Source organism: Ictalurus punctatus, chromosome 14 (assembly GCF_001660625.3).
Source record: "Ictalurus punctatus breed USDA103 chromosome 14, Coco_2.0, whole genome shotgun sequence".
Lineage (NCBI taxonomy): Eukaryota > Metazoa > Chordata > Actinopteri > Siluriformes > Ictaluridae > Ictalurus > Ictalurus punctatus.
In genome coordinates this window covers 3,008,394-3,032,299 of record NC_030429.2, presented here as the reverse complement: position 1 = coordinate 3,032,299, position 23,906 = coordinate 3,008,394, and the positions used below count along the sequence as shown (strand labels likewise).

The following is a 23,906-nucleotide window of genomic DNA, read 5'->3' as shown; positions in this document are numbered from 1 at the left end:
GCTGATGCTACATGCTCTAATAGTGCAGTTGTGTAACTCCAGTGTTTTACATGAAGTCAGGTTTCGATCTTACAGGTAAAGCTCCTACTCCACCTGGCCTGGAACACTGGACCTTCTCAGTGATCTCTGGCTCGCATCCGATTCAGCCGCTGTGTGTTCAATAGAGCAACGTCTAATAAAGTACAAATAGTTTAAGATCATGTTTTTGTTCTGTTGTTCATATGTAACGGATGAGGTTAGAGAAGTCTGACAGTTCAGTGGTCACCCCAGTCCAGGGTTACTGAGTTTGTGGTGCCACCCGCAGGTCTTAGTGCCCCCACTGAGTATGAGTTCAGAATGAAGCGGCGTTTAGATGATCAGGACGCAGGCTTTGCGGCACAGCAGCGCAGACTTCCAGGAGGCACCGAAGGCTTCCAGCACAGGGTTCTGGCTCCAGCGCCGGCGGTGTACGAGGCTGTGACTGACAACGTGCAGCCCACCTCTGGCCTCCAGTATCCTGTACCCCAGAGCTACCAGGTACACGCAACACAGCTACACGCGACACTCAGTTACGCACAACACACACAGCATTAACTCAGTTATGCACAACATTCCCAATCACTCCATTACGCACAGTCATTCAATTACGCACAACATTCCCAACCACTCCATTACGCACAACATTCCCAATCACTCCATTACGCACAACATTCCCAACCACTCCATTACGCACAACATTCCCAATCACTCCATTACAGTCATTCAATTACGTGCAACATTCCCAATCACTCCGTTACAGTCAATTACGCACAACATTCCCAATCACTCAATTAGTCATTCAATTACGCGCAGCATTCCCAGCCACTCCGTTACGCGCAGCATTCCCAGCCACTCCGTTACAGTCATTCAATTACGCGCAGCATTCCCAGCCACTCCGTTACGCGCAGCATTCCCAGCCACTCCGTTACGCGCAGCATTCCCAGCCACTCCGTTACGCGCAGCATTCCCAGCCACTCCGTTACGCGCAGCATTCCCAGCCACTCCGTTACGCGCAGCATTCCCAGCCACTCCGTTACGCGCAGCATTCCCAGCCACTCCGTTACGCGCAGCATTCCCAGCCACTCCGTTACGCGCAGCATTCCCAGCCACTCCGTTACGCGCAGCATTCCCAGCCACTCCGTTACGCGCAGCATTCCCAGCCACTCCGTTACGCGCAGCATTCCCAGCCACTCCGTTACGCGCAGCATTCCCAGCCACTCCGTTACGCGCAGCATTCCCAGCCACTCCGTTACGCGCAGCATTCCCAGCCACTCCGTTACGCGCAGCATTCCCAGCCACTCTGTTACGCGCAGCATTCCCAGCCACTCCGTTACGCGCAGCATTCCCAGCCACTCCGTTACGCGCAGCATTCCCAGCCACTCCGTTACGCGCAGCATTCCCAGCCACTCCGTTACGCGCAGCATTCCCAGCCACTCCGTTACGCGCAGCATTCCCAGCCACTCCGTTACGCGCAGCATTCCCAGCCACTCCGTTACAGTCATTCAATTACGCGCAGCATTCCCAATCACTCCGTTACGCGCAGCATTCCCAATCACTCAATTACACACATTTCCAATCACTCAGTTATGCACAACATTCCCAGTCACTCAATTAGACACAACATTCCCAGTCACTCTGTTATGCGTGACCTTCCCAATCTCTCACTGTATAGTGAAGTTGCCCTGATTAACAACACTGTTTCATTTTCTTAATTTAAACCCCTGTTCATGTTTTGAGAACGAACACACTGACGGCTTTACCTCTCTGGCAGCACGGATCAGGGAAGACGAGATTCATCAGAGAAAGATGTTTTGTTGCTCCACTCCGAAGTCAGACAGCAGGTTATTACAGTTCTACAAAATAGCGGAAAAGGAAACGCATATTCCGAAATACAACACAGATTGTTTTCGTCAGTCTTAAAGCCGCGGACGTCGTGTTTTTTCGACAGACGTTGAAATTGTCCGACTTGACAGACATCACGATAGAATCTGTGATTCCCGATGCTATCGTCGGTCGTCTCAAGCCTGTGCAGCACAGCCAGGGCGTTATAGTGCAGCCCAATGACGAGAGCCGTTCAGACAGAAATCCAGCAGCGTGTTAGTCTATCGGGCGGCAATGAAAAAAAAACAGAACTTGATACTGCAATAATTCTGTTTGCATTTACTGTAATAAAATAGTAAAAGCATGACGACTCTGAGTCCCAAGAGTCCAAGTAAGCTTTGGCTTACTACTGGTGTGTTTTGTGGTGGTTCTCTGTAGGTTCCTGCTGTGGCTCAGAGCTCTGGAGGTCATGGCCATGCTCCAAACCCTGCTGCCCACAGCAGCTCCCATCACCACAACTCTGCTGTACAACCACACGGCCCTGCGCTGGTCCAGAGTCACGGTCACCCACCCAACCCCACTGCCTCTGCACCCGGCCAGCAGCAGTTCCAGAGACTCAAGGTAAGACTACAAGTGGAGACTCTGACCATGAATCTACACTATACGGCCAAAAGTATGTGGAAGCCTGATCATCACAGCCAGATGTGGGCCTTCTCCAAACTGCTCCACAAACTTGCATGTTGTAGCGTTGCACTTTTCCTTCACTGGAACTGAGAGGCCCAAACCTGTTCCAGCATGACCGTGTCCCTGAGCACCGAGCAAGGACGCATCGTCCTGTACATTATTTTTCACCGTCCCTGGGATGACGGGACGGCGTTAGTCTGGAGCTTTGTGCGTTCTGTACAAACACTAGAGAAAATCTCAGGTCATCAGGAATTTCCGAGATTATTCCAACCAGCATGACCGTGCCTCGGTGAAAGTCGCAGAGATCACGCTTCTGCCCTCGTTCTGATGTTTGACGTGATCTGAAGATCTTGGATTGCATCATTTTATGAGTTGTAAACAACAACATTTTTATGTTTATTATCGAATCATAATGTTGAAAAAGGATTTTAAATGAAGTTTTTAGCACTTACTGTACTTTATTGTTCAAAAGGGTGAGTGTGTTGTTTTTTTATTGTTTTATTTTTATGATGTTTACAAGTCATCTGCATATCCGAGCGAAAAAGGTACAGATGTGTGACGTTTGTACGAGGAAAACAAACAAACGCGTAAAAACTCCTCTTTTGTTGTTTTGCAGGTGGAGGACGCCCTGTCCTACCTGGACCAAGTGAAGCTGCAGTTTGGAAGTCAGCCACAGGTTTACAATGACTTTCTGGATATCATGAAAGAGTTTAAGTCTCAGAGGTGAACATCGATTGTTGGAGGAAGATGATTCATCATTATTATTATTATTATTATTTTTGAAGTATTTATGAATCAAGTTTTTTTTTCCCCTCCTCCCTCGTGTAGTATTGACACGCCGGGTGTGATCAGTCGAGTGTCCCAGCTCTTTAAGGGTCACCCCGACCTCATCATGGGCTTCAACACCTTTCTGCCGCCTGGATACAAAATCGAGGTGCAGACCAACGACCTGGTGAACGTCACCACGCCGGGGCAGATCCACCACATCACGCCACACGGTATCTCAGTGCAGAACATCCCCCTGACAACTCCAGCACCGCATCAGAGCCATCTGACTGCACAAGCTTCCAGTACAGGCACTGCTCCCTCCACTCAGCCTTCACAGAAGAACAAGGTAGTACTAGTCTCGCATCTGTGTGTCTGTCTCGTGCACTTAGAGGTGGAACAGTAGGAAGAAAATAACATTCAGTTCAAGTTTGTTGTGGTTATATGCTGTATTTGCGCGCTTGCAGTGTGAATTCTGTCGTTTATTATAACGGGAGCGATCTGTAAGTGCTGTATTTGTAACGCGGCGTCGCTCCTCACTCGCAGTGTAGATGCGGCGATTCACAGTGTAGCACAGGTAAGATCTGTAATGTCTGATTAAAACGATTAAAGTAAACATGAATTAAGTAGTGTTAATGTTAAGTTTTATTCTGAAATTTATATTTGTAGAACTTAGTTTGTGGATTTTATCTTAACTAAACAAAAAAAGCGCAGTGGAAAAAAATCTGATTATTCGAAAAAGAATCGGACGATTGATCGATTATGAAAATAATCGTTAGTTGCAGCCCTAATCGATTTACAGTGCTGATTAATCGATCAAGCGCTCAACCTCTACAGGATTTTTCTTGTCCAATAGCGATACTAAAACCTCGAGTATCAGTCGATTCCGATCTCCAAGCGTTAAAAAAAAATAATGATGATTTTTAACTGAAGTAAACTTCCAAGCAAAAATCACTTCCATTCAATAATAATACATTAATTATATAAAGTGTGTATAAAATAAACATTTCCTGTTCAAAAATGTAATTTCAGGTCCGATTCTGATTTTAGCTGTTTGTTATAGGATCCCGTACCTGGTACGTTTTCTCTGATAACCGGTCCACCATTTTGAATAGTAATCCTGACCATCTCGAATTTTAGGCCTTTGGTGGAGTTCGGTTCTTCAAACTCTGGTATGACTGAGCAGAGCTTCAGTTCACTAAACAAACAGCTGCACCTTGACGCAGCGGATTAGTTTCTGTTTCTCTGCATTAAAAGTCCCTCAACATGTTGAAGTGATGAAAGCAAGACTTATCATTATTTATCTGCTTTATTAATTCCTTACACCCCAAATCACAGGCTGCGCTCCTCACAGCGTGTAATCTTTTAACTGCTCCACAAACACGCTTAAAATCTACGGGTGACGGGGCTTTTTCTGTCTCTGCTCCTTCACTTTGGGGAGGACTTTTTTCCCCTCACTCACTCTTCCTCTCGAACTTAGGGAAGCTCAGACCTTTGGCATTTTTAAAGCTCAAATCAAGACACACTTTTTTAAAAAATGCATTTACTGTTGATGTCTACTTTTATTATTGTTGTTGTTATTAATTTTCATAATTTTTAATATAGTTATTTAATGAGAAGTAATTTTTTTTCAAATAAATATATTCATATTAACAGCGTTTTCATAATGATGACTACTCACACCAACTGCGATTATTTAAAACATTTGCCCGCATTAGCACGTTAACTCTGAGTTGTTCACATGAGTCTTGTGTTTGAGTGTTTGTCTAAAGCGAGAAACTAAAGCGAGGCTCAGGTTCGCACAGGAAGTGCAGAGGAAAAAAATGGCAGCACATCGGTTTGTTCCAGCAACCTTAATAACCCAATGCTTCAATTTTAATAAACATCTGGAGCACTCAGCTGTCGAAAGCTAAAATACCTCAGCCATTGAATGCTTTACGGTTGCATGACGTTAGCTTAGTTGTGATTATGGCTCTTAGTGCGACAATATAGTCATGCTATATGTCCTTTGGCTTGTCGTCCTCATTTCCCTGGAAGCCAAGTATTTCCAGAAGGAACTCCTGCTGTTTGCTTTGTTTTCAGTTTAAACCTGCTGCAATTTCCATTTTAGCTAAAAGTGCTGTTCCCGTGTACTGTAAACGAAAGGAGTCTGGGCTGCTCTACCGTGTGTGTGTGAAAACATGAGTGGCAGGAAACCATGTGGATGGAATCACTACTGTGCAAAATGAGTATTAGTACCATTTCAACTTTTCAGAATCGATAAATCAATCATTTTTTACGAAACACTACTCTGAAATGGCTCAAAATGTCTAGACGTAGCACAAACCTACAGATAGAAGAAAAACGTGAACAAGCGTGCAAAAAATCCCGTATCGTTGGGCCTGGCTGTGTGTGAGGTCATGCTGGTCTGCTGTAATGCACAGGCGTACACCACAAGATCTGAAATGGAGATAAAACACACGCACACGCGCGCTACGTAATTTCAGTTAGGGGTGTACTCACTTTTGTTGCCCGCGGTTTAGACATTAATGTCTGTGTGTTGAGTTATTTTGAGGGGACGGCAAATTTACACTGTTACACAAGCTGTACACTCACTACTTTACATTGTAGCACAGTGTCATTTCTTCAGTGTGTGTGTGTGTGTGTGTGTGTATATATATATATATATATATATATATATATATATATATATATATATATATATATATATATATATATATATATATATATATATATAGTGAGAATAAAAATGAAGAAGAAAAAAACAACAGCGCAAACGCAATCCTGTTCTCGCCAACCCAGACCGGGTCGTAACAAATGTAAACATCCAAATCACAACAGAAAATCCCAAGTTGGAGAAAAATAAAATAAAAACAGAGTCCTACTTGTAGCTTTGAATAGTTTATTGAAGTATTCCATGTCATACTTGTGTTTTGATTCGGAACGATCTAGAATTGTTTACTTTCTCTAGAACTGTTCCAGAGCCAGGGATTGTATTCGGTATTACTAAGGTCCAGATACATTAGTTACTTTTTACTTCACATAATAAACTGAAAAATAAGAACCCTTGCTTGTTGTCACGGTGACGTTTTCTTTGAGGAGATGTTTATTTAAAATTTCTGCAAGGAGTCTTTCTAAAAGCGAGAGGTAAAACGGTAGCTTTACGTTTTCCACCACAGGAAAGTCTTAGGGCTTATAAAGGAAAATGCTAAAGGTTGACGCTAAAGGTATGGTTTAAGAGAACTAAGACACTTGAGGACATGCAGTTATTGGAAAACAATCAGCAAAAGGTCTTGCATCTGCCTGCATCACATCACAGTACGAAACGTCGTGTTTTATTTCTTACTCAATCCCAACAAATGAATATTTTTATACGCCTCTCCTCTCGTCCTCTTCAGCCGTCGCAGTCTCCAGCACTCACGCCCAGCAGTCAGCCCAATCCGTCCATCCCACCATACGCCTCGCCCCGTTCCCCACCTCTCCACCCCCACACCCCCATCAGCAGCACCCCCAACGCCCCCCCACTGCAGAACAACCAGCCTGTGGAGTTCAACCACGCCATTAACTATGTCAACAAGATCAAGAACCGTTTCCAAGGCCAGCCAGACATCTACAAAGCCTTTCTGGAGATCCTGCACACATACCAGGTAGAGGGTGTTATTACACATTCTTGAACTCTTTCTTTTATACCAGATCTCACCTGTTTACTCTCAGCGTCTCTTCGTCTCTACAGAAGGAGCAACGTAACGCTAAAGAGGCAGGGGGAAACTACACCCCAGCCCTGACTGAGCAGGAGGTTTACGCTCAGGTGGCACGGCTCTTCAAGAACCAGGAGGACCTGCTCTCAGAGTTCGGACAGTTTTTACCGGATGCCAGCAGCTCTGTGGTGAGGGATCGCTAGTAAATCCACAGAAACTGAAAACACCACCTGAACTTGAGATTTAGGATTGACATTTTTAAAGCCGATGTGTCACTTTGGCACAGTCTTTACTCACCAGCTTTCTCTTTCCTTCTCCGTGATTCTCTAGCTGCTGGGCAAGACTACGGCGGAGAAAGCCGAATCTGTGCAGAATGATCATGGAAGTACTGTAAAGAAACCACAGCTGAACAACAAGCGGCCGAACCAGAACGGCTGTCAGATTCGCAGACACTCTGGTTCCGCTGCAACCACACCACCAGTAAAGGTAACGCTTAAAAACTCTGTCAAATTTTATTTACTGCAGTTTGGTTATTTGACAATTTGCCACTAGCTAGTTTTCAACGAGGGTGAAGTCTCTCTGCGACACATGGAGCCCGTCACTGCTTTTTTTTCCCCCCGAACTGCTGCACATGCTACGTCACAGCTTAGCTGAACACTCAGACCTAGGCATTAGAGCCATGTAATCGGACATCTGAGATGATTGACATGTGAACAGATGTTGATGTTTGACAAGCGATAATGGCCTCTGCATCGTAGGAGAAAGAACTAATAGAGAGAATTGAATGGCGGTGGTCAATGATTGGTCGTTGGGAAACGGCGGTGATCAGTGATTGGTCGTTGGGAAACGGCGGTGATCAGTGATTGGTCGTTGGGAAACGGCGGTGATCAGTGATTGGTCGTTGGGAAACAGTGGTGATCAGTGATTGGTCGTTGGGAAACAGCGGTGATCACTGATTGGTCGTTGGGAAACAGCGGTGATCACTGATTGGTCATTGGGAAACAGCGGTGATCAGTGATTGGTCGTTGGGAAACAGCGTTGATAAGGGATTCTTTTTTGATTAGTGATGGGTCATTGAGAGAAAAGAGCGCTGACTGCACTCTTTTACGTTCATGAGCTCACACTGTGATTCCCGCTATAGGCACAAAGCGGAAACTGCAAATAATAGTGAAAAAAAAATCCGCTCTAGTCTGCATCAAAGGCGGTGAGTACAGTGAGGAATTGTTACAACCATAAAAGCTCTAATAGTTCCAGTAAACAACCCTATCTCAGTTTTCATTCTTTTCCAAATGATGAAGAAAAGGTGGATTCCTGTTACTTGGCGGGATGAAGGCAAAGTTTTTGCAGTTTTAAAAGGGAGCACGTACGTGTGCGCTCAGCGTTTCAGTGTCTCACTACTCAACAATAGGAAGGCTCTCGTCGGCTTTATTTAATTTTTTTCCCCCTCGTTGGCTTTAAATATAATCTAAATAAACAAAACCATATTCTGTACATCACTACAATTTAATATAAACATAACATTAGCTTAAACTGACGAGCTTTTAATAAACTGCAACCGCTGCAGCAGCAAACAGATAGTATTTGATTTGTTGATCACTTGTTATAAGCCGGATGTTTGGGTTTGTTTAATACGCTGTGTGTGCATGTGCCTTTCAGAAAAAGCCTAAGTTACTGAATCAGAAGGAGTCTTCTGTAGCAGAAGCCAGCAAGCATGGAGTCGGCACGGAGTCTCTGTTCTTCGAAAAGGTCCGAGTGAGAATTACCGCCGCGAAGGCACGGGTCAGCTTGTTTTTTGTCTTTCTGGTCATCACATTTACTCGTCTCCGTGTTTTCTCGAAGGTGCGGAAAGCGTTACGGTGTGCTGAGGCTTACGATAACTTCCTGCGGTGCCTGGTCATCTTTAACCAGGAAGTGATCTCACGTGCTGAGCTTGTGCAACTGGTGCTGCCGTTCCTGGGGTGAGTACAGCCTCATCATTCCCACTACGTGTAGCTTGTCCTGTATTACTCAGTTCTCAGCTGTTTGCGGTAACCTGTGCGTTAATAGAAATCAAATACTGTGTTATCTCTACAGGAAGTTCCCAGAGTTGTTCACCTGGTTCAAGAACTTCCTGGGCTACAAGGAGATGTCGCACTTGGAGAGCTACCCCAAAGAGCGGGCAACAGAGGGCATCGCCATGGAGATAGACTACTCCTCGTGCAAGAGGCTGGGGTTTAGTTATAGAGCACTGCCTAAGAGCTACCAGCAACCCAAATGCACAGGGAGATCCCCGCTATGTAAAGAGGTGATGAGTCGTCTTAACGATGCGCAGTTAATTAACTGGACTGAAACCAGCTACGAGTCGGCGAACTATTTTTCAGTACAGTCGTATCAGTTAACGAGGCACTTCGGTGTACCACCCGTGGACTGATGTGGGGTTTTTTACCCTCTCCAGGTGCTGAACGACATGTGGGTCTCGTTTCCTTCCTGGTCAGAGGACTCGACCTTCGTCAGCTCGAAGAAGACGCAGTATGAGGAGCACATCTACAGGTGTGAGGACGAACGTTTTGAGGTGAGACCTTAGCGCTTAATAAAAAAAGCGTGTCATTCTTTGATGCCAGTGATTGTACAAAAAGTTGAGAATGAACTTTTTAGAAAATCCGGGATAGCAGTGTGTGTTCTCCTTGCACCTGATTCAGTGGTGTATTTTCAGCTTACTGTCTTCACCGTAGTGCGCTATATGCAGGATATAGATATTTCCAAGTTTAAATACAAGTTGTAATGTAGAGGAGTCTGTTATTTTAACAAATTACCGATTCCTTCTTTCTTGCTTTTTCTTCTTTTTGTTATTATTTATATTTAGCAGTAGTATTAGTGCTTAATGTTGCATATGAAATTATTTTTGACTTGTTCTAAATGCCACTTACACCATCGGTCAAAAGTTTGTGGACACGCGACTGAAATGTTTTGTGATATTAAAAACTTTTTGATCTGAAGGTGTGTGATTAAATGTTTGAAATCGGTGTTTTAAACAAAAATATAATCACGCCGACGTATTCGTTTCCCTCATTAGAAAACTAACATTTTATTTACAAAATAAAATATTCAGAGCAAAATATTCTGAAAAGCAGCTGATAAGAGTCCAGCGTCGGTGTGAACTCCCCTAATACTGTTTAAAAAGCATCTCGGGGAAATTCCTCAAGAAATCGGTCGAGAAAACGCAGAGAACACATTTCTGTAACTGTAGGCTAAAAGGGCGTCCACTTTGAAGATTCTAAAATATTAAATTATTTTATATGTATTTTTGGATTTTTATCATAACGTAATTCCCATCGTTCCACTTGTGTTACTCCAGAGTAACACAATTTATTATTATAAATGATATTATTATATGTATTATTGTTCTAAAATGTGGAGGAACCATAAAGTATGAGTGTGTCTAAACTTTTGACCGGTAGTGTATATTAATAAAGGAAAGAAAAAACATACCTTAAATGAAAATAAAACCTTCTAATGTGTTTATTAACACACATTGTTAATATTCAGGTCTAATATATTTAAAAAGTTGACGACTGTGATATAATTTTTGAAGAAATTCTAGCAGTTCTTGACATGAACACAGTTTAGGACTGTTCGAGGAAAGATTTTAGGCATGAGACAGAATATCGTTGTCTGTGAATATCATGACGCGAAATACTGTTTCTGTGGAAAATACACGACGAGCTCTCACTCGGCACAGCAGCAGAGTGAGTCACATACAGAGCGCAGCGTTTGCGAGTGGGAACCTCACTACCTTGAATCGTGAAAGACCTACAGTTTTTCCTTACGTTGACTGTGTGTAAGTGTTGACACCGTGTATGCATGAAAAGGTTAAAGACCAAATAAAATCCAGCAACAACAAAAAAAAAAAGCCTGACCTTTCTACTCCGCGTTGGTAAACTAGAAAGAAAGACGTTTAAAAATCATTGCCACGTGTACGTTATGTTGTGACGGATTTCCTCCTTTCGAATCGTTCACCTGCAGTTGGACGTGGTTTTGGAGACCAACCTAGCCACTATCCGGGTGCTGGAGTCCGTGCAGAAGAAGCTCTCGCGCATGTCCGCGGAAGAACAGGCCAAGTTCCGACTGGACAACACGCTTGGCGGCACTTCTGAGGTCATCCACCGCAAGGCCATACACAGGATATACGGAGACAAAGCTCTAGACATCATTGATGGACTGAAGAAGAACCCTGCCGTCTCCGTCCCCATCGTACTTAAGAGGTGCGTAATCAGAAAGAGCTGACGCTGACACGCTTCCCACCGGCCCACGCCTTCTCTCCCACTTCTGTGGGATTTATATCTAGTCAGTGACATGTTATTCTTACCTTATACCACTGTGACTGAATTATAGAATCCGATTGGGCAGAAGGTGTGCGTTATTGTGTCGGACAGTAGCTCCAGCTGTAACACGTTTGTTTGTTTTTTTATTAAAGCGCTCGTTATTATAATACGTTATTGTTACTATAGCAACGGCTCATACACAGGGACCGGGACGATGGACGCATCACCTAATCTAAGACCAGTAGTAATAAACAGATTCATATTCACTCTAAAGGTACAGCTTTTACCTCGAACTCTTACAAAGCATAAACGCTGGAAACTAAACGTTAAATAAACGAAATCTCCGTACAGAAAGGTGCACAGAAAGGATACACATCTGTGAGTTACTTTAAAATGAATAAATAAATAAGAAATGAGCAGTGTATAGTAAACGTGTGATATAAACGCCTGGCTTTACTGTGAGAGCTGCTGTTTTAGACCGTTAATTATAGACACATCATCTGACCAATCAGGTTCGAGAATTCTGCAGTACTGCGGTACCATGCATAATAACAGGGTTCGTACGAGGTGCTTGAATTTAGCTTTTTCAAATACTGGAAAACCTTGAAAATAGCCATTTTATTATGTAGTGGTGCTTAAAGAGTGCTCGAATTATAAAAAGGCAATATTGTCCCTCTTGCGACGCTGAGACTCTGTGATTCTTCAGTTAAGGTGAAAGTTGTAATACGAGCTGTAACGAGTCGTTCTGTCCGCATTCAAGGTTAAAGCTGAAGGAGGACGAGTGGAGAGAAGCGCAGCGGGGCTTCAATAAGATCTGGCGCCAGCAGAACGAGAAATATTATCTCAAGTCCTTAGACCACCAAGGCATCAACTTCAAGCAGAACGACGCCAAGGTGCTCCGCTCCAAGACCCTCCTCAACGAGATCGAGAGCATTTATGACGAGGTAAAAAAAAAACTGGGTGTGTTTACCAATAGTGTGTGTGTGTGTGTGTGTGTGTGTACATATATCCTTATCTAGTTATTTTACAATAGCAAATTGTTAATTACAATAAAAAGTTATTTACAATAGCAAAATCTTTGTCCATCAAAACACAAAATCAAAAACTTGTGACTTCCAAGAAAAAATAAAAAGTGGACCAAAATAGCGCTTTAAAAGTTCCGGAGTTCAAATTTAAGAAGAGTTGTTCAAATTATTTGAACATTTAAAGAACTATGAAATACCTCGATCTGATTGTCGTTTGTGAAGCGCCAGGAACAAGTTTCGGAGGAGGCGGGGACTCCGGGAAGCGGCCCTCACCTCACCTTCACCTACGAGGACCGGCAGATCTTGGAGGACGCGGCTGCCCTGATTATCCACCATGTCAAGAGACAAACCAGCATCCAGAAAGAGGACAAGTACAAGATCAAGCAGATCATCCACCACTTCATCCCTGACATGCTGTTCTCTCAGCGAGGTGCTCTGTCCGATGCCGAGGAGGAAGAGGAAGACGAGGAGGACGCCGAGCTCGATGAAGGAGGCTCCAAGAAGCACAACGGTGTCACCGGGAGTCCCAGCAAGTCCAAGCTACTGTTCGCCAACACACCGGCTCAGAAGCTGCGCTCCTGCGACGACGCCTACAGCCTCTTCTTCGTCAACAACAACTGGTACATCTTCCTGCGGCTGCACCAGACGCTGTGCACGCGCCTCCTGCGCCTGTATAGCCAAGCCGAGCGGCAGATCGAGGAGGAGCTGAAGGAGCGCGACTGGGAGAGGGAGGTGCTCGGTCTCAAACGGGACAAAAGCGACAACCCCGCCGTCCAGCTTCGGCTCAAGGAGCCTAGTGAGTAGATGCGGATCGCAAAAAAGTTGTTTTGATTTATTTATAACCGATGTTCTGATTGTGTGTATGGATCATTCTCTCTCCCAGTGGACATCGATGTTGAAGACTACTACTCCGCCTTCCTGGAGATGGTGCGCAATTTACTGGATGGGAACATGGAGGCGTCTCAGTATGAGGACTCCCTGAGAGAGATGTTCACCATCCACGCCTACATCGCCTTCACTATGGACAAACTCATCCAGAGCATCGTCAGGCAGGTCTGTACCGCACGCTCTCCTCTCTGTCCCGCACTTTGTATACTGTGTCTTGTAAATTGGTCCCGTGTACAATTATTTTATTTTTTAGCCAAGGTTGTGTGATTGGACACATGAGGAGCTGTGGGTTTGCTGCATCTGGTATAAATCTGACTCATCTTTTTTTACGAACAATTTCACTGAACGTAATCGCCAGCTTTAAAAGGTACAGCAATATGATGCACCAACATTCAGTTTCCCTCATAACATGGATTAGGGCTGGGCCATACAATGAAATTGTCTTCACAATCTGTTTTTAAAGAGAGATCTAGTGCATCGTGATACCAAACAGTCAGTTTCGCGCTAAACACTCAGACATGGCATCCCAGTTTATTTTATGAACCAGATGTTGCTTTATTCGCTAATACATCACATGCTCCACCAATACACACACACTCCCCCAACACACACATACGCTCCCCCGACACACGAACACACCAATAATAGCCAAGAGTGGGCGGGTTCCTTAGCGAACTTTTCCTCCTCATTGTTTATTTATCAGCACGGTAGCGTGGAGAAATTTGTTGAACCCAGTTACATCTCAGGAAGTGGGCATGAGGAATAGCACATCAGCCCGAAACAGCTGCATCGAAACGCCTTAAAACCTCAGCTGTACAATCAAAGTGCAATCAAAACCCAAACGACAAAACACACATCGCTTATGTAAAAATGTTCAATAAAAATGTCAAACCAACTCATCTAATACAATGTTTCCTTTTGCAGGTGTTTCCCATTAATTACCTCGACTACGGAGGCCGCCACGGTGTCATAACGAGCCGGAAATATTTTTACACTTCTCATAATATCGTTAAAGATCTCTGTTCTGCGCCATTGCGAAACATCTCTCGCCCCATTTCCCCAATTAAGAATAGTTTAAGCACTGCTTATCTGATTACAGGTGTGAGCGAGGTGTAGGACACCTTGGACATGGGCTTGAAGGCATAATAATCTTATTTACGAGACGGCATCACGTCAGAAGTAAATCTTTCACCGAAACGAGTCTTTCCATCCCATCGAAGCAACGTTTGGAGTCTCAGCAGTAAAGTCACAACCCTCGGTTACTAAGCCAGTGATTTCTTAGCTAGGGACTAGGGCTGAACGATTATGGCCAAAATGATAACCCTGATTATTTTGATCAATATTGAGATCTTGATGATTTATCACGGTTATTTATTGATTTTAGGGACAACATATTTTTATTGCACTTTCACATTTAATCAACAGACCGCTGCTTTCACCTCCATGTTGTGCTGCATTACTGTTAATGTACAAATCTTTACATCAGATTAGACCGATCCTTAAAGTGCATCATCTCGTAAAAGCAAAACATAAATAAAATTATACCCAAAATATAGGACGAGTAAAAGTAAAAATGCCATCAACCAAAGGAAAATCCGAAATCAAATCTAACGATGTGCAGCCAAATGAAAACAATTCAGGCGAATGCAGAAAAGGCATTAACAGTGTTTACAGGAGGAGAGACGCTAGGCAGTTTATTTTAGGAGCACTTGTGAACCTAATTACAAAAATTTAAGAGCACAGTTGAAGTTTTTTTATTTTATTTATTTATTTATTTTTTTAGAGATGGTAACGTTAATGTGCCACAATATAACACACAAGTAGGCATGAGAAAACTTGAGCTGGTCAATTATGACAGAATTTAGGAACATGGTGTGAGCCATGACACATTAATTTACCTTCTGATAAACTAAATGTAATATTTCCAGTTCATTTTACAGGCTGTATGCAAAAAAACAACCGTTAACCTGTTCCACCTTGTAAACAAATACAATAAACATCAGTGTTGAGTGTTTGAAGTCTGCTCCTCTTAAATATATTTAAAGCTACACTATTAGACGTTTTCCACGGTCATGGTTCTGGGCTGGAGTCAGTTCTCGACCCGCTTTGTGTGTATTGTGTAGGTATCTGAGTAATCTCATAGAGGATGTGAGTGGGTGAGTTCATTTACCCGTCAGATGCAAAGCACTTTAGTTTAACGGTGTTCATTACTGGTGCTCCGATCAGGATTTTTACGACCGAAACCGATCCAGATACCAATCTTTTTTTGTTTAAACTTTAATCAGGAAATCTATCATAAATAGTTAAATGTAAGCTCTCTGCTCGTGGTCACTGTTAACTGAATTAAAATAATAGCAATGAGATACTGTTGGTTAATTGATAAGTAAACAAGCATAAAATATTTATTTTTAAATATCTTAAACAGTAAAGAGTCCTAATTAAAAGTAGACTAACACAAAAATGATCCATATTAGGAAAAAGGCTAATAGCTTTCTAAGAAATAGTGAACTAAGATTAATGTCAAATTGATATTAAATGCAACCCATAGTAATTACACATTATCTCATTTCTAATTTTATTTTATTTTATGAAGTTATTATAATATCCGTTTTTTTTTATCTATATTTAGATGCATTTTGACTTCCTGTAGTTTTTATCCCGATTGTATTATACAACTCCGAACAGGTCAATCGCACCGGTGCGAATAAATATTTATTCACAGTCACACACAGCACTGTTCAGTCGCAAACGCGAGTGAAATGATCGCACTGTAGAGCCCTGAGTTTATCTGCAAAGTTTTTTCCTGTTCGGCGTGATGACGTTTAATGTCCCTGACAACCTCTGTAGTGCCGTTTAGCATCATGATTTCTCCTTGCACAAGCGCTGGAGCTCGAAGTGAAACTGGCTGCTCTAAATGCTAACTAGCGCTAAAATGCTAACCCCGTTTCCGGGTTTGGCATTACAAAATGACGTCATCCCTGCGCTGCCCTATGTGATTGGCTGTAAGTTTAGGAAGCGCTTGATTTGATCTGCAGTGGAGTTTTCTATGAGCGGAGGACGAACTTTAATCATCAATATCGCAGTCGATCATGTTCATTTAATCGTGGGCAGTCAAAATCGTAATCATGATCGATATTCGATTAATTGTGCAGCCCTACTAGGGACTCGCAGTTAATTACGAAGAGTCTTACTCTTGGTGAACGGTTATGGACATGGTGATATCAGCTGGCTGGATCGCTCTCTTTTAACATCACAAGAATGCAAATTGGTTGAACACTTCCTGTCTATTAACATCTAATAAAGACACCCTGTATTTACATTATATATTATATAATGTCAATCGAAAACTATCAAGATTTATGGCATTTATTGGCCGCCATAAGCGTTCCCCCCAGAAGGTCAGAGGTCCACAATTTTGTGATAAAATCATGATTGTGATCAAGCCTGAGGAAAAAAATTTCCCCACCTGCAGCTTGGATAAGGAAGAAAAAACTGAGCTGTTTTGACACACGTCTCGTTTTTGTCTCTTGTGGCCGGTATAATCAGACACCGTTTTTATCCAATCTGCTTATATATTTACTGATGTTTACTTTATCGCTAACCGGTTTCATCCGACATCTATGGATTAACGAGTCAATAGGAAACAAAATGAGAATGTTGCATTTCTGTGTCGATAAACCCGTCGGTCAGAAACAAAAGCACAAAGTAAACCTGCTGTGTGTCATCGCTTTATATTTTACTTCAGTTTTTGTGTATGCATAATGTGTGTTTCATATTTATTTGTTAATCATTGACCTTTTTTCTGTCCTTGATTCATTTGATTTGTCACCAATAAAAGAAAGAAGCAAACCCTTTTAAAAATTTTATATATATATATATATATATATGTGTGTGTGTAAATTGCCTTTTTGTACTTCGAGCTCAGATATCGGTACCATATTGGAAAAAGGGGCATCGGTGCATCTCTAGTTACTTGCGCTTCTTTGTTTTTCTCTGTACAGCTACAGCATATAGTGAGTGATGAGATCTGCGTGCAGGTCACAGATCTGTATCTGTCCGAGAGCAGCAGCAGTGCCACAGGTGGCTCGCTCTCCACGCAGACCACGAGATCCGCCGCCGAGTCGACCTACCAGCGCAAAGCTGAGCAGCTCATGGCTGACGAGAACTGCTTTAAGGTAAACGCTACACTATCTCCGCACTACACTGCTCGTGTTGATAGTCTGTTTGTTTGAAGTAACAAATACAACATATAGCTGCAAGTTGTGATTAAGGGGGCCAAGCACTTTCTGGCCCTACCCCGTGGCGACAGAGGAAGACCAGAAGCAACTTGTTACTCAGTACTTGTTCCAGAAGCAGCTCGGTATAAATTTGAAGTTCTGAGATATTGCCTCTCTTCCTGTCCTTCTTACGTTACAGATGAACTCAAACCTTGTTTGTTGCTAACAATACAAGATTCGTAAAAGTGTTGCTGAGATATGACCTCACTTCCTGTTTAGAGAGACGTAGCAGTCAAATTGGTTTGCAGGTTATGGATGAAATGTTCGGGTCGGTCTCCCGGGTCAGTCTTCCAAATTTTATGGTTATCAGACAAAATTTGTAGGAGAAGAAGTGAGAATAATTCAAAATGGCGTGAAATCCAGTATAGCTTGAACTCGACATGACCTGAAGAATCGGAGTAAAGTGGAATTGTGTGTTTACGGCGTTATTATTGTAAACGCATGTCCAAATTTGACCTGTTGTCAAATTTGCTGTGAAGGTAGTCGAGACAGTCCTGTATTACTGTACCAAATTCCATAAAAGGCACACAGAGCGTTCAATAGTTCCACAGACTCGCACTGGAAGTAAGAATAATAAGAAGAAGGAGAAAAACAAAACATGCAATTCCTTCGGTGCTTGGCCCCCTAATGAGTAAGATGGTAAATAAGTAAAGAAACAAAATATGCACTCAGAATAAAAACCCAAAAATGAATAAGTGGTATGTAAGAATTGATTACAAAGATTAATAAAGTAATAATAATAATAATGCTGACCTTTAGGGGTGGGCGATATGACAGAATGATCAAATCACAATTCTCACAGGCTTTTCTACACACCTCCGTGTGTATTGTGATGTACAGGTTTGTGATGTAAGACTCTCAGCAGTGCAGTAGTGTAACAGTACAAAACCGGTTCCTTTTCTGATCCCAGTCCTGCTGATCTCCGTCCCGTATCGTTTCGCCTTCGTCAGTTTAAAGAAAGTCGTTTCAAAATAATTGCGATAAAGATATCATGATAAGCGTAATATCTCAGTAAAGCACATTGTGATCATGTAGCTGTGTCACGATATCGATACTGCATCGTCGTGTCGCCCAGCCTCGCTCATTGTGAAGATTGTTTGTTTATGCGTTTATCTTACGCTGCTTCTCTCGTAGCTGATGTTCGTTAAGAGTCGAGGAAACGTGCAGCTGACGATCGAGCTTTTGGACACGGAAGAGGAGAACTCAGATGAGCAAGGGGATTCGGAGGTGAGGCGCTTTCTCCTCTTTTCCTCATCATGCACATATTTGCTTCTTCACTGTTGGAGAAAGTGGCGTTGTCGTGTTAAACCCTGTGGAAATCGGTGTTCTGATTCATCTTTATCACTGTAACGTTCAGTGTTCACTGTGAGTTTATTCTGTGTGTGTGTGTGTGTGTGTGTGTGTGTGTGTGTGTGTGTGTGTGTCTCTAGCGCTGGGCGGATTACTTGGACCGGTATCTTAGTGCTGATGTGATGTCCCCCGAGCTAAGAGAACACCTGGCGCAAAAGCCTGTTTTTCTTCCAAGGTATTAATATCTGATGTATAGCATCTTCAGTCTTGTTAAACATCACTGCCGCGGTTTTGTTTGGTTTTATTTTATTTTTTCTTGAGAAGAGACTTCAGTTCCAGGCATGTCCATTTAGTCCCTATAAGTTGTCTTATACATTTCTCACTCTGTTTTGGAAGGAGTCTGTAGCCAAAAACATAATTTACACCTTTCTCGAAATGTAGCTGATCATCGGCACGTCCTCTGTCCAACATGTAATGGACGTTGATCTTTTTTTTTTTCCTCCTCTTCTCCTTCCTCCCACTTTTGCTACAGAAATCTGCGTCGAATCCGGAAGCGTCAGCGGGGATGTGAGCAGCAGGAGAAGGACACAAAAGATGGCGGAAAGAAGGAGAACTCGGAGAACATGAAGATGGAGTGCATGTTCAAGCTCAACTCCTACAAGATGGTGTACGTGTTTAAGTCTGAGGACTACATGTACAGACGCACCGCACTGCTGCGAGCTCATCAGGTAAAGCCCTAGTGTTCATCAAGCGGCTCCAGCCCACGCTTTATCCACAAGGACATGGGTGTTTTAGTGTAAAAGAAGTCTTTCTTTGGTGTCCTTACGCATGTAGTGACCATTTGTGAAGCTTTGACAGATTTGAATTTTGGCCAAAAAAAAATTGTTTTAGGTCTTATATACCCAGTCTAATATATAGATAATAGATTGTGACAGTTTAATAAAAAATGCATCTTAACATACATTTATAAAAAGCCTTATTTTTCTGAGCCATCGTTTCGAAGCCATGAAGAAGGTATAGGTCCGTTATTAGTAACCTAACCTCCCTGTGCTGTCGTGTTAGTGTTTTCACTACAGTGTTAGTGTTGTAGTGTCGTATATGTGTTAAGTAAGGACTAACACATGACAGACTGGACGTTTATACAAGGATAATGCATGCCACAGATTTATAGAGATCGACCAATATTGTTTTTGGTTTTTTTTATTACCGATTACGATTATTTGCGAGTTTATGTCCCTGGTAACCGATAAACGGAACAGATATTTATTTTATTGTTGCTTTACTTCTGTTTTTGGAACGATGATAACATCACCACTGAACTGAACAAACCGTTCTATTTATAACAATTTTGTTCATTTCACTTCCTCCTTGCATACAAAATAAAACAACTCGTATTTATACACCAATAAATGGAGGGGTCTGAAAGAGTACAAAAAATTAAAGTGCACTGTTACCACTGTCCCGTGGTTTTGTTTTTTGTTTTGTTTTGTTTTGTTTTTTTAAAGTAAAAGCTTCGATGAGGTAAACAGATTACGTGACTCCGAGTTCGTCTTTATTTCTTACCACCAAGCTGCTGATACTACTTATCAAGCGTTTATGTAACACATTTCATTTGTGCATTAATGGCTGTTATGTTAAATAAACTTTATTCATTAAAACAAAGCAAGAATACTTGCCTGTGCACACCGTTGTCGACTCTTCTCCCCTCAGATAGAGCAGTGATACGATGGCGGTCCTGCACGCAATTCTTAAAACGGCCACAAGATGGTGCCATTTATCGGTTGAGCCGATATTACAAAACCGATATCCCATTATGGAAAAATGCTATAGATTGAATGTGAACCATCTGAGAGATAAGTTACTTCCTGTTATAGCCTGGTTAAACAGTCATTCCCTCAGCAGTTCTCTCTCCCTCTTTCTCTCTCTCTCTCTCTCTCTCTCGCCATTTTACTGTGAACCTGGAAAGCGTGAACTCCTCTGTCCTCCTGCTGGGCCACGTTACAAAGTACCGTGACTGTAACTGTTACAAAACACTGACACCAGCAACTTTTTCCATAAATGTTGAATAAACATCACCACGTCAAGGATTATACATTTAACACGTTTCTTAAAAATCCCTTTTATTATCTATCTTGGTTTATGTCGAGTGTCCACCATACAAGTCCCTGTGTATGAGCTGTTACTATAGAAACAATAACGTATTAGAATGAGCGCACTGATGTGAAGAAACAATTCATGCCTTCTGACCAATCAGATTTGAGAATTCATCCACGGTGGGGTATAAGCTTTTTGACACTTCTGTTCTTGAAATTGTACTTTTGATGTAGAGAATAAAAATTTTTGGTGTTGCTCAAAATAACTGAACGCAAGGAACAATACAGGAAGTTGATGGGTGGCTGTTATGAACTAATTTGCATATTTTGTGATGCAACCGTTGTATTTCAGTCCGGTAACCAGAGCGGTCCTTGACTACAAGTGCGTAAACGTGTGAGATGCCGAAAATGTAAACGGCGTCGTTTTGTACGTGAACAGTTCTTAAAATGAAATCCTTTAGTAGCTGCTCACGAAGACATCACTTGTCTGTGTCTTTCTTGGCAGTCACATGAGCACGTGAGCACGAGGCTGCACCAGCGCTTCCAGACCTGGCTGGATGGATGGCTGAAGGAGCACGTGAGCCGGGACATGGCTGCCGAAACGGCCAAGTGGCTGATGGGAGAAGGGCGCGAAGGGCTCATACCCTGCACTACGACCTGCGACCCAGAGACGCTCCACTTCAGGAACATCAACAAGTACAGAGTGAAATACAGCAGCGGCTACAAAACGCCGTGAAGCGGTGAACGCCTGTTTAGAAGGTTATCGGGGCAGGTTTAGCGCGCAGGGGAGGAAATGGACTTGGCAACAACTTTCTAAGGACGACATGACGGCACTCAGCCGCTCTCATGTCACACACCAGTGGGGGCCGGCGTACATCTATTTTTTTTATTATTATTATTATTTTTTAAAACAGCGTTTCTAGCTGTACCCATGCCCACGTTTCTATCCGTGCCAAACCATGGGAAGAAAACACCCTTCCATCAAACTGCATAAAATTTAGTCTAGAGCTAATCTAGAACAAGAGCCGTTCTCGCGTTCCCAGTCCCACAGAGATAAAAACCCCAGAAGTGTGACTGGACGGCTTAGCAGGACGTTAGCGTATTACTGTAAGCACAGGCTGCGTAACGGAAGAATAGGACACTGAGTCCAGGATTTATTCTCCCTCTCTATACGTAAACAGATGCTGTTGAACTCGGTGATGGAAAAACACTCAAGACTCAAATTTAACTTGGGGATAAGTGCACTTAACTTTGAACAGACAAAGGAATATATGTATGTAGTTCTCCAGCCAAAGTTTAGTAGTTCCATAAGCACTGTCGTTACAATAAGCTCAGATCATTTCCCATCGTAATGGCAAATATCTAATAATGAAGAACTCTAAGAGTAAGTTGTTGTGGTTTTTTTATATATATATAGTTAAAAGCAAAAAAAAAAAAAATAGAAGAGAGCAATAAAGATCTGCGGCGTCGTGTGGTGTTTAGGATAGAAAGTGTTGAACGAATGGATGAATGAACGAAGCTTGCAAACGTGTAAATGCTACATCATTTATATGTCAGAGTGAGACGTGAGCACAGATTTGTCGGCCACCCTGGCAGTAAACCTTACAAAGTTGCTGGCAAAGCCCAACGCCAATACACCAGCTAGAGCACACACACACACACACACATACACAAATGAAAACTTACAATGGACGCTCCATAGACACAGAACAGTTCACTATTTGTAAATAACTTGTGTATATATATATTGGCAGACTTTTTTTTTTTCTTCTTCTTTTTTTTTTTTTTTTAAATGAAAGACCTGTGTTGTTGTTCACGTGAAACTTTGCAGGCATTCTGTGAACTTTAGGAAGAGCGATGGCTAAAAAGCAAACATGCAAGACAAGTTTATTACTGTTTTTACCAAAGGGAGTTGATTAAAATGATTTTTCTTTTATTTCTTTCTTTCTTTCTCTCTCCTTTTTGTGTTTACTCCCCCCCCCCCCCCCCCCCCCACACACACACACACTTTTTTGTCTTTTTTAGTAGTAAAGAATTGTTCATTTTTGTAAAAGTAGAAATGTATCCAGGTTCTTGTTTTTTGAAACGTTTTTATAAGGAAAAAAAAAAAAAAGCAAAACAAAAACATTTTAATTTTTCGGAAGTTGAAATTTGGGCTCATTTCAGCACACATTAATCACTGCCTGTTTGGATACACATCTGTTTCTCTAGTCTGAACACTGAGGAAGCCGAGCGGTCGAGCTCACACTGTCCTCGGCTAACCGAGAAGCCCCGCGAATGTAACGCGCCGCATTCGTCACGCCAGGTTTTCTTCTTCACCCTGGATAGATTTCTGCTGGATAAGAATATAAATATATATAGAAATATATAAATATATACATTTTAAAACTGAAAGTCACAAAAGCATGTCTTTTTTTCTGTGGATCATCATAGCCCCTTTATTTCAATATTATTTAAGATAATAATAATAATAATAAAAGGACATTTGTAGCAGATTTGGAGCATTTCTTTCTGCACGGTGTGTGAGATGAAACACTAACACTATGAAACACTATGGGATGGGGAAATGGCTGAGCAGTGCTGGGTTTAATCAGAAGAGGGAGCCAGACATTTATATTATTCATCACTTTCAGTGTAGTCAGTTGTGCCTGTGCATCAGTACTTACCGGATTCAAGTACTCAAATATTAGTATTAAAATACACTACATGGACACCTGTCCAGAAGAGTGGAGGTGAACAGTAAAGGGGGATTAAATCTGGAATGGGATGTTCAACCATCACTCATGGGTGTGATGGTCATGTGTCCACAAACTTTTGGTCATATAGTGTATGTTTGAGACAAACAGTATAAAATATATTTTATAGCTCTTTTTTTTTTTTTTTTTTTTTTTTTTTTTTTTTTTTTTTTTTTTTTTTTACCCAGAAGCATGTAGCATTGCCTCCTGACAGCCCCACAGTCCCTGGTTTGATCCTGAGCTCTGATTACTGTCTGTGTGATGCTTCACATGTTCTCCAGGTGTGTTCTCCACATGTTCTTCACTCTCGT

General features: G+C 42.3%; 1 protein-coding gene across 1 annotated transcript; it reads left to right on the top strand.

Annotated features, from left to right (window-relative positions):
* Positions 1-304: 304 nt before the first annotated feature.
* On the top strand, positions 305-23,353 carry sin3aa (SIN3 transcription regulator family member Aa). The gene is made up of 20 exons (XM_017485898.3): positions 305-516; positions 2,278-2,460; positions 3,140-3,246; positions 3,352-3,637; positions 6,687-6,935; positions 7,022-7,174; positions 7,317-7,472; positions 8,643-8,732; positions 8,826-8,944; positions 9,060-9,270; positions 9,421-9,537; positions 10,989-11,227; positions 12,048-12,231; positions 12,535-13,108; positions 13,196-13,365; positions 17,202-17,375; positions 18,612-18,704; positions 18,908-19,002; positions 19,300-19,495; positions 21,366-23,353. The coding sequence occupies exons 1-20, from the start codon at positions 337-339 to the stop codon at positions 21,594-21,596; spliced, it is 3,807 nt and encodes a 1,268-aa protein (XP_017341387.1). The 5' UTR covers positions 305-336; the 3' UTR covers positions 21,597-23,353.
* Positions 23,354-23,906: the final 553 nt, after the last annotated feature.

Excerpts from the sequence above, each read along its gene's own strand:
- sin3aa (XM_017485898.3), top strand. The coding sequence starts at position 337 with ATGAAGCGGCGTTTAGATGATCAGGACGCAGGCTTTGCGGCACAGCAG. Across the intron at positions 517-2,277 it reads CTGTACCCCAGAGCTACCAG|GTTCCTGCTGTGGCTCAGAG; the intron begins GTACACGCAACA and ends GGTTCTCTGTAG. Across the intron at positions 19,496-21,365 it reads CACTGCTGCGAGCTCATCAG|TCACATGAGCACGTGAGCAC; the intron begins GTAAAGCCCTAG and ends CTTTCTTGGCAG.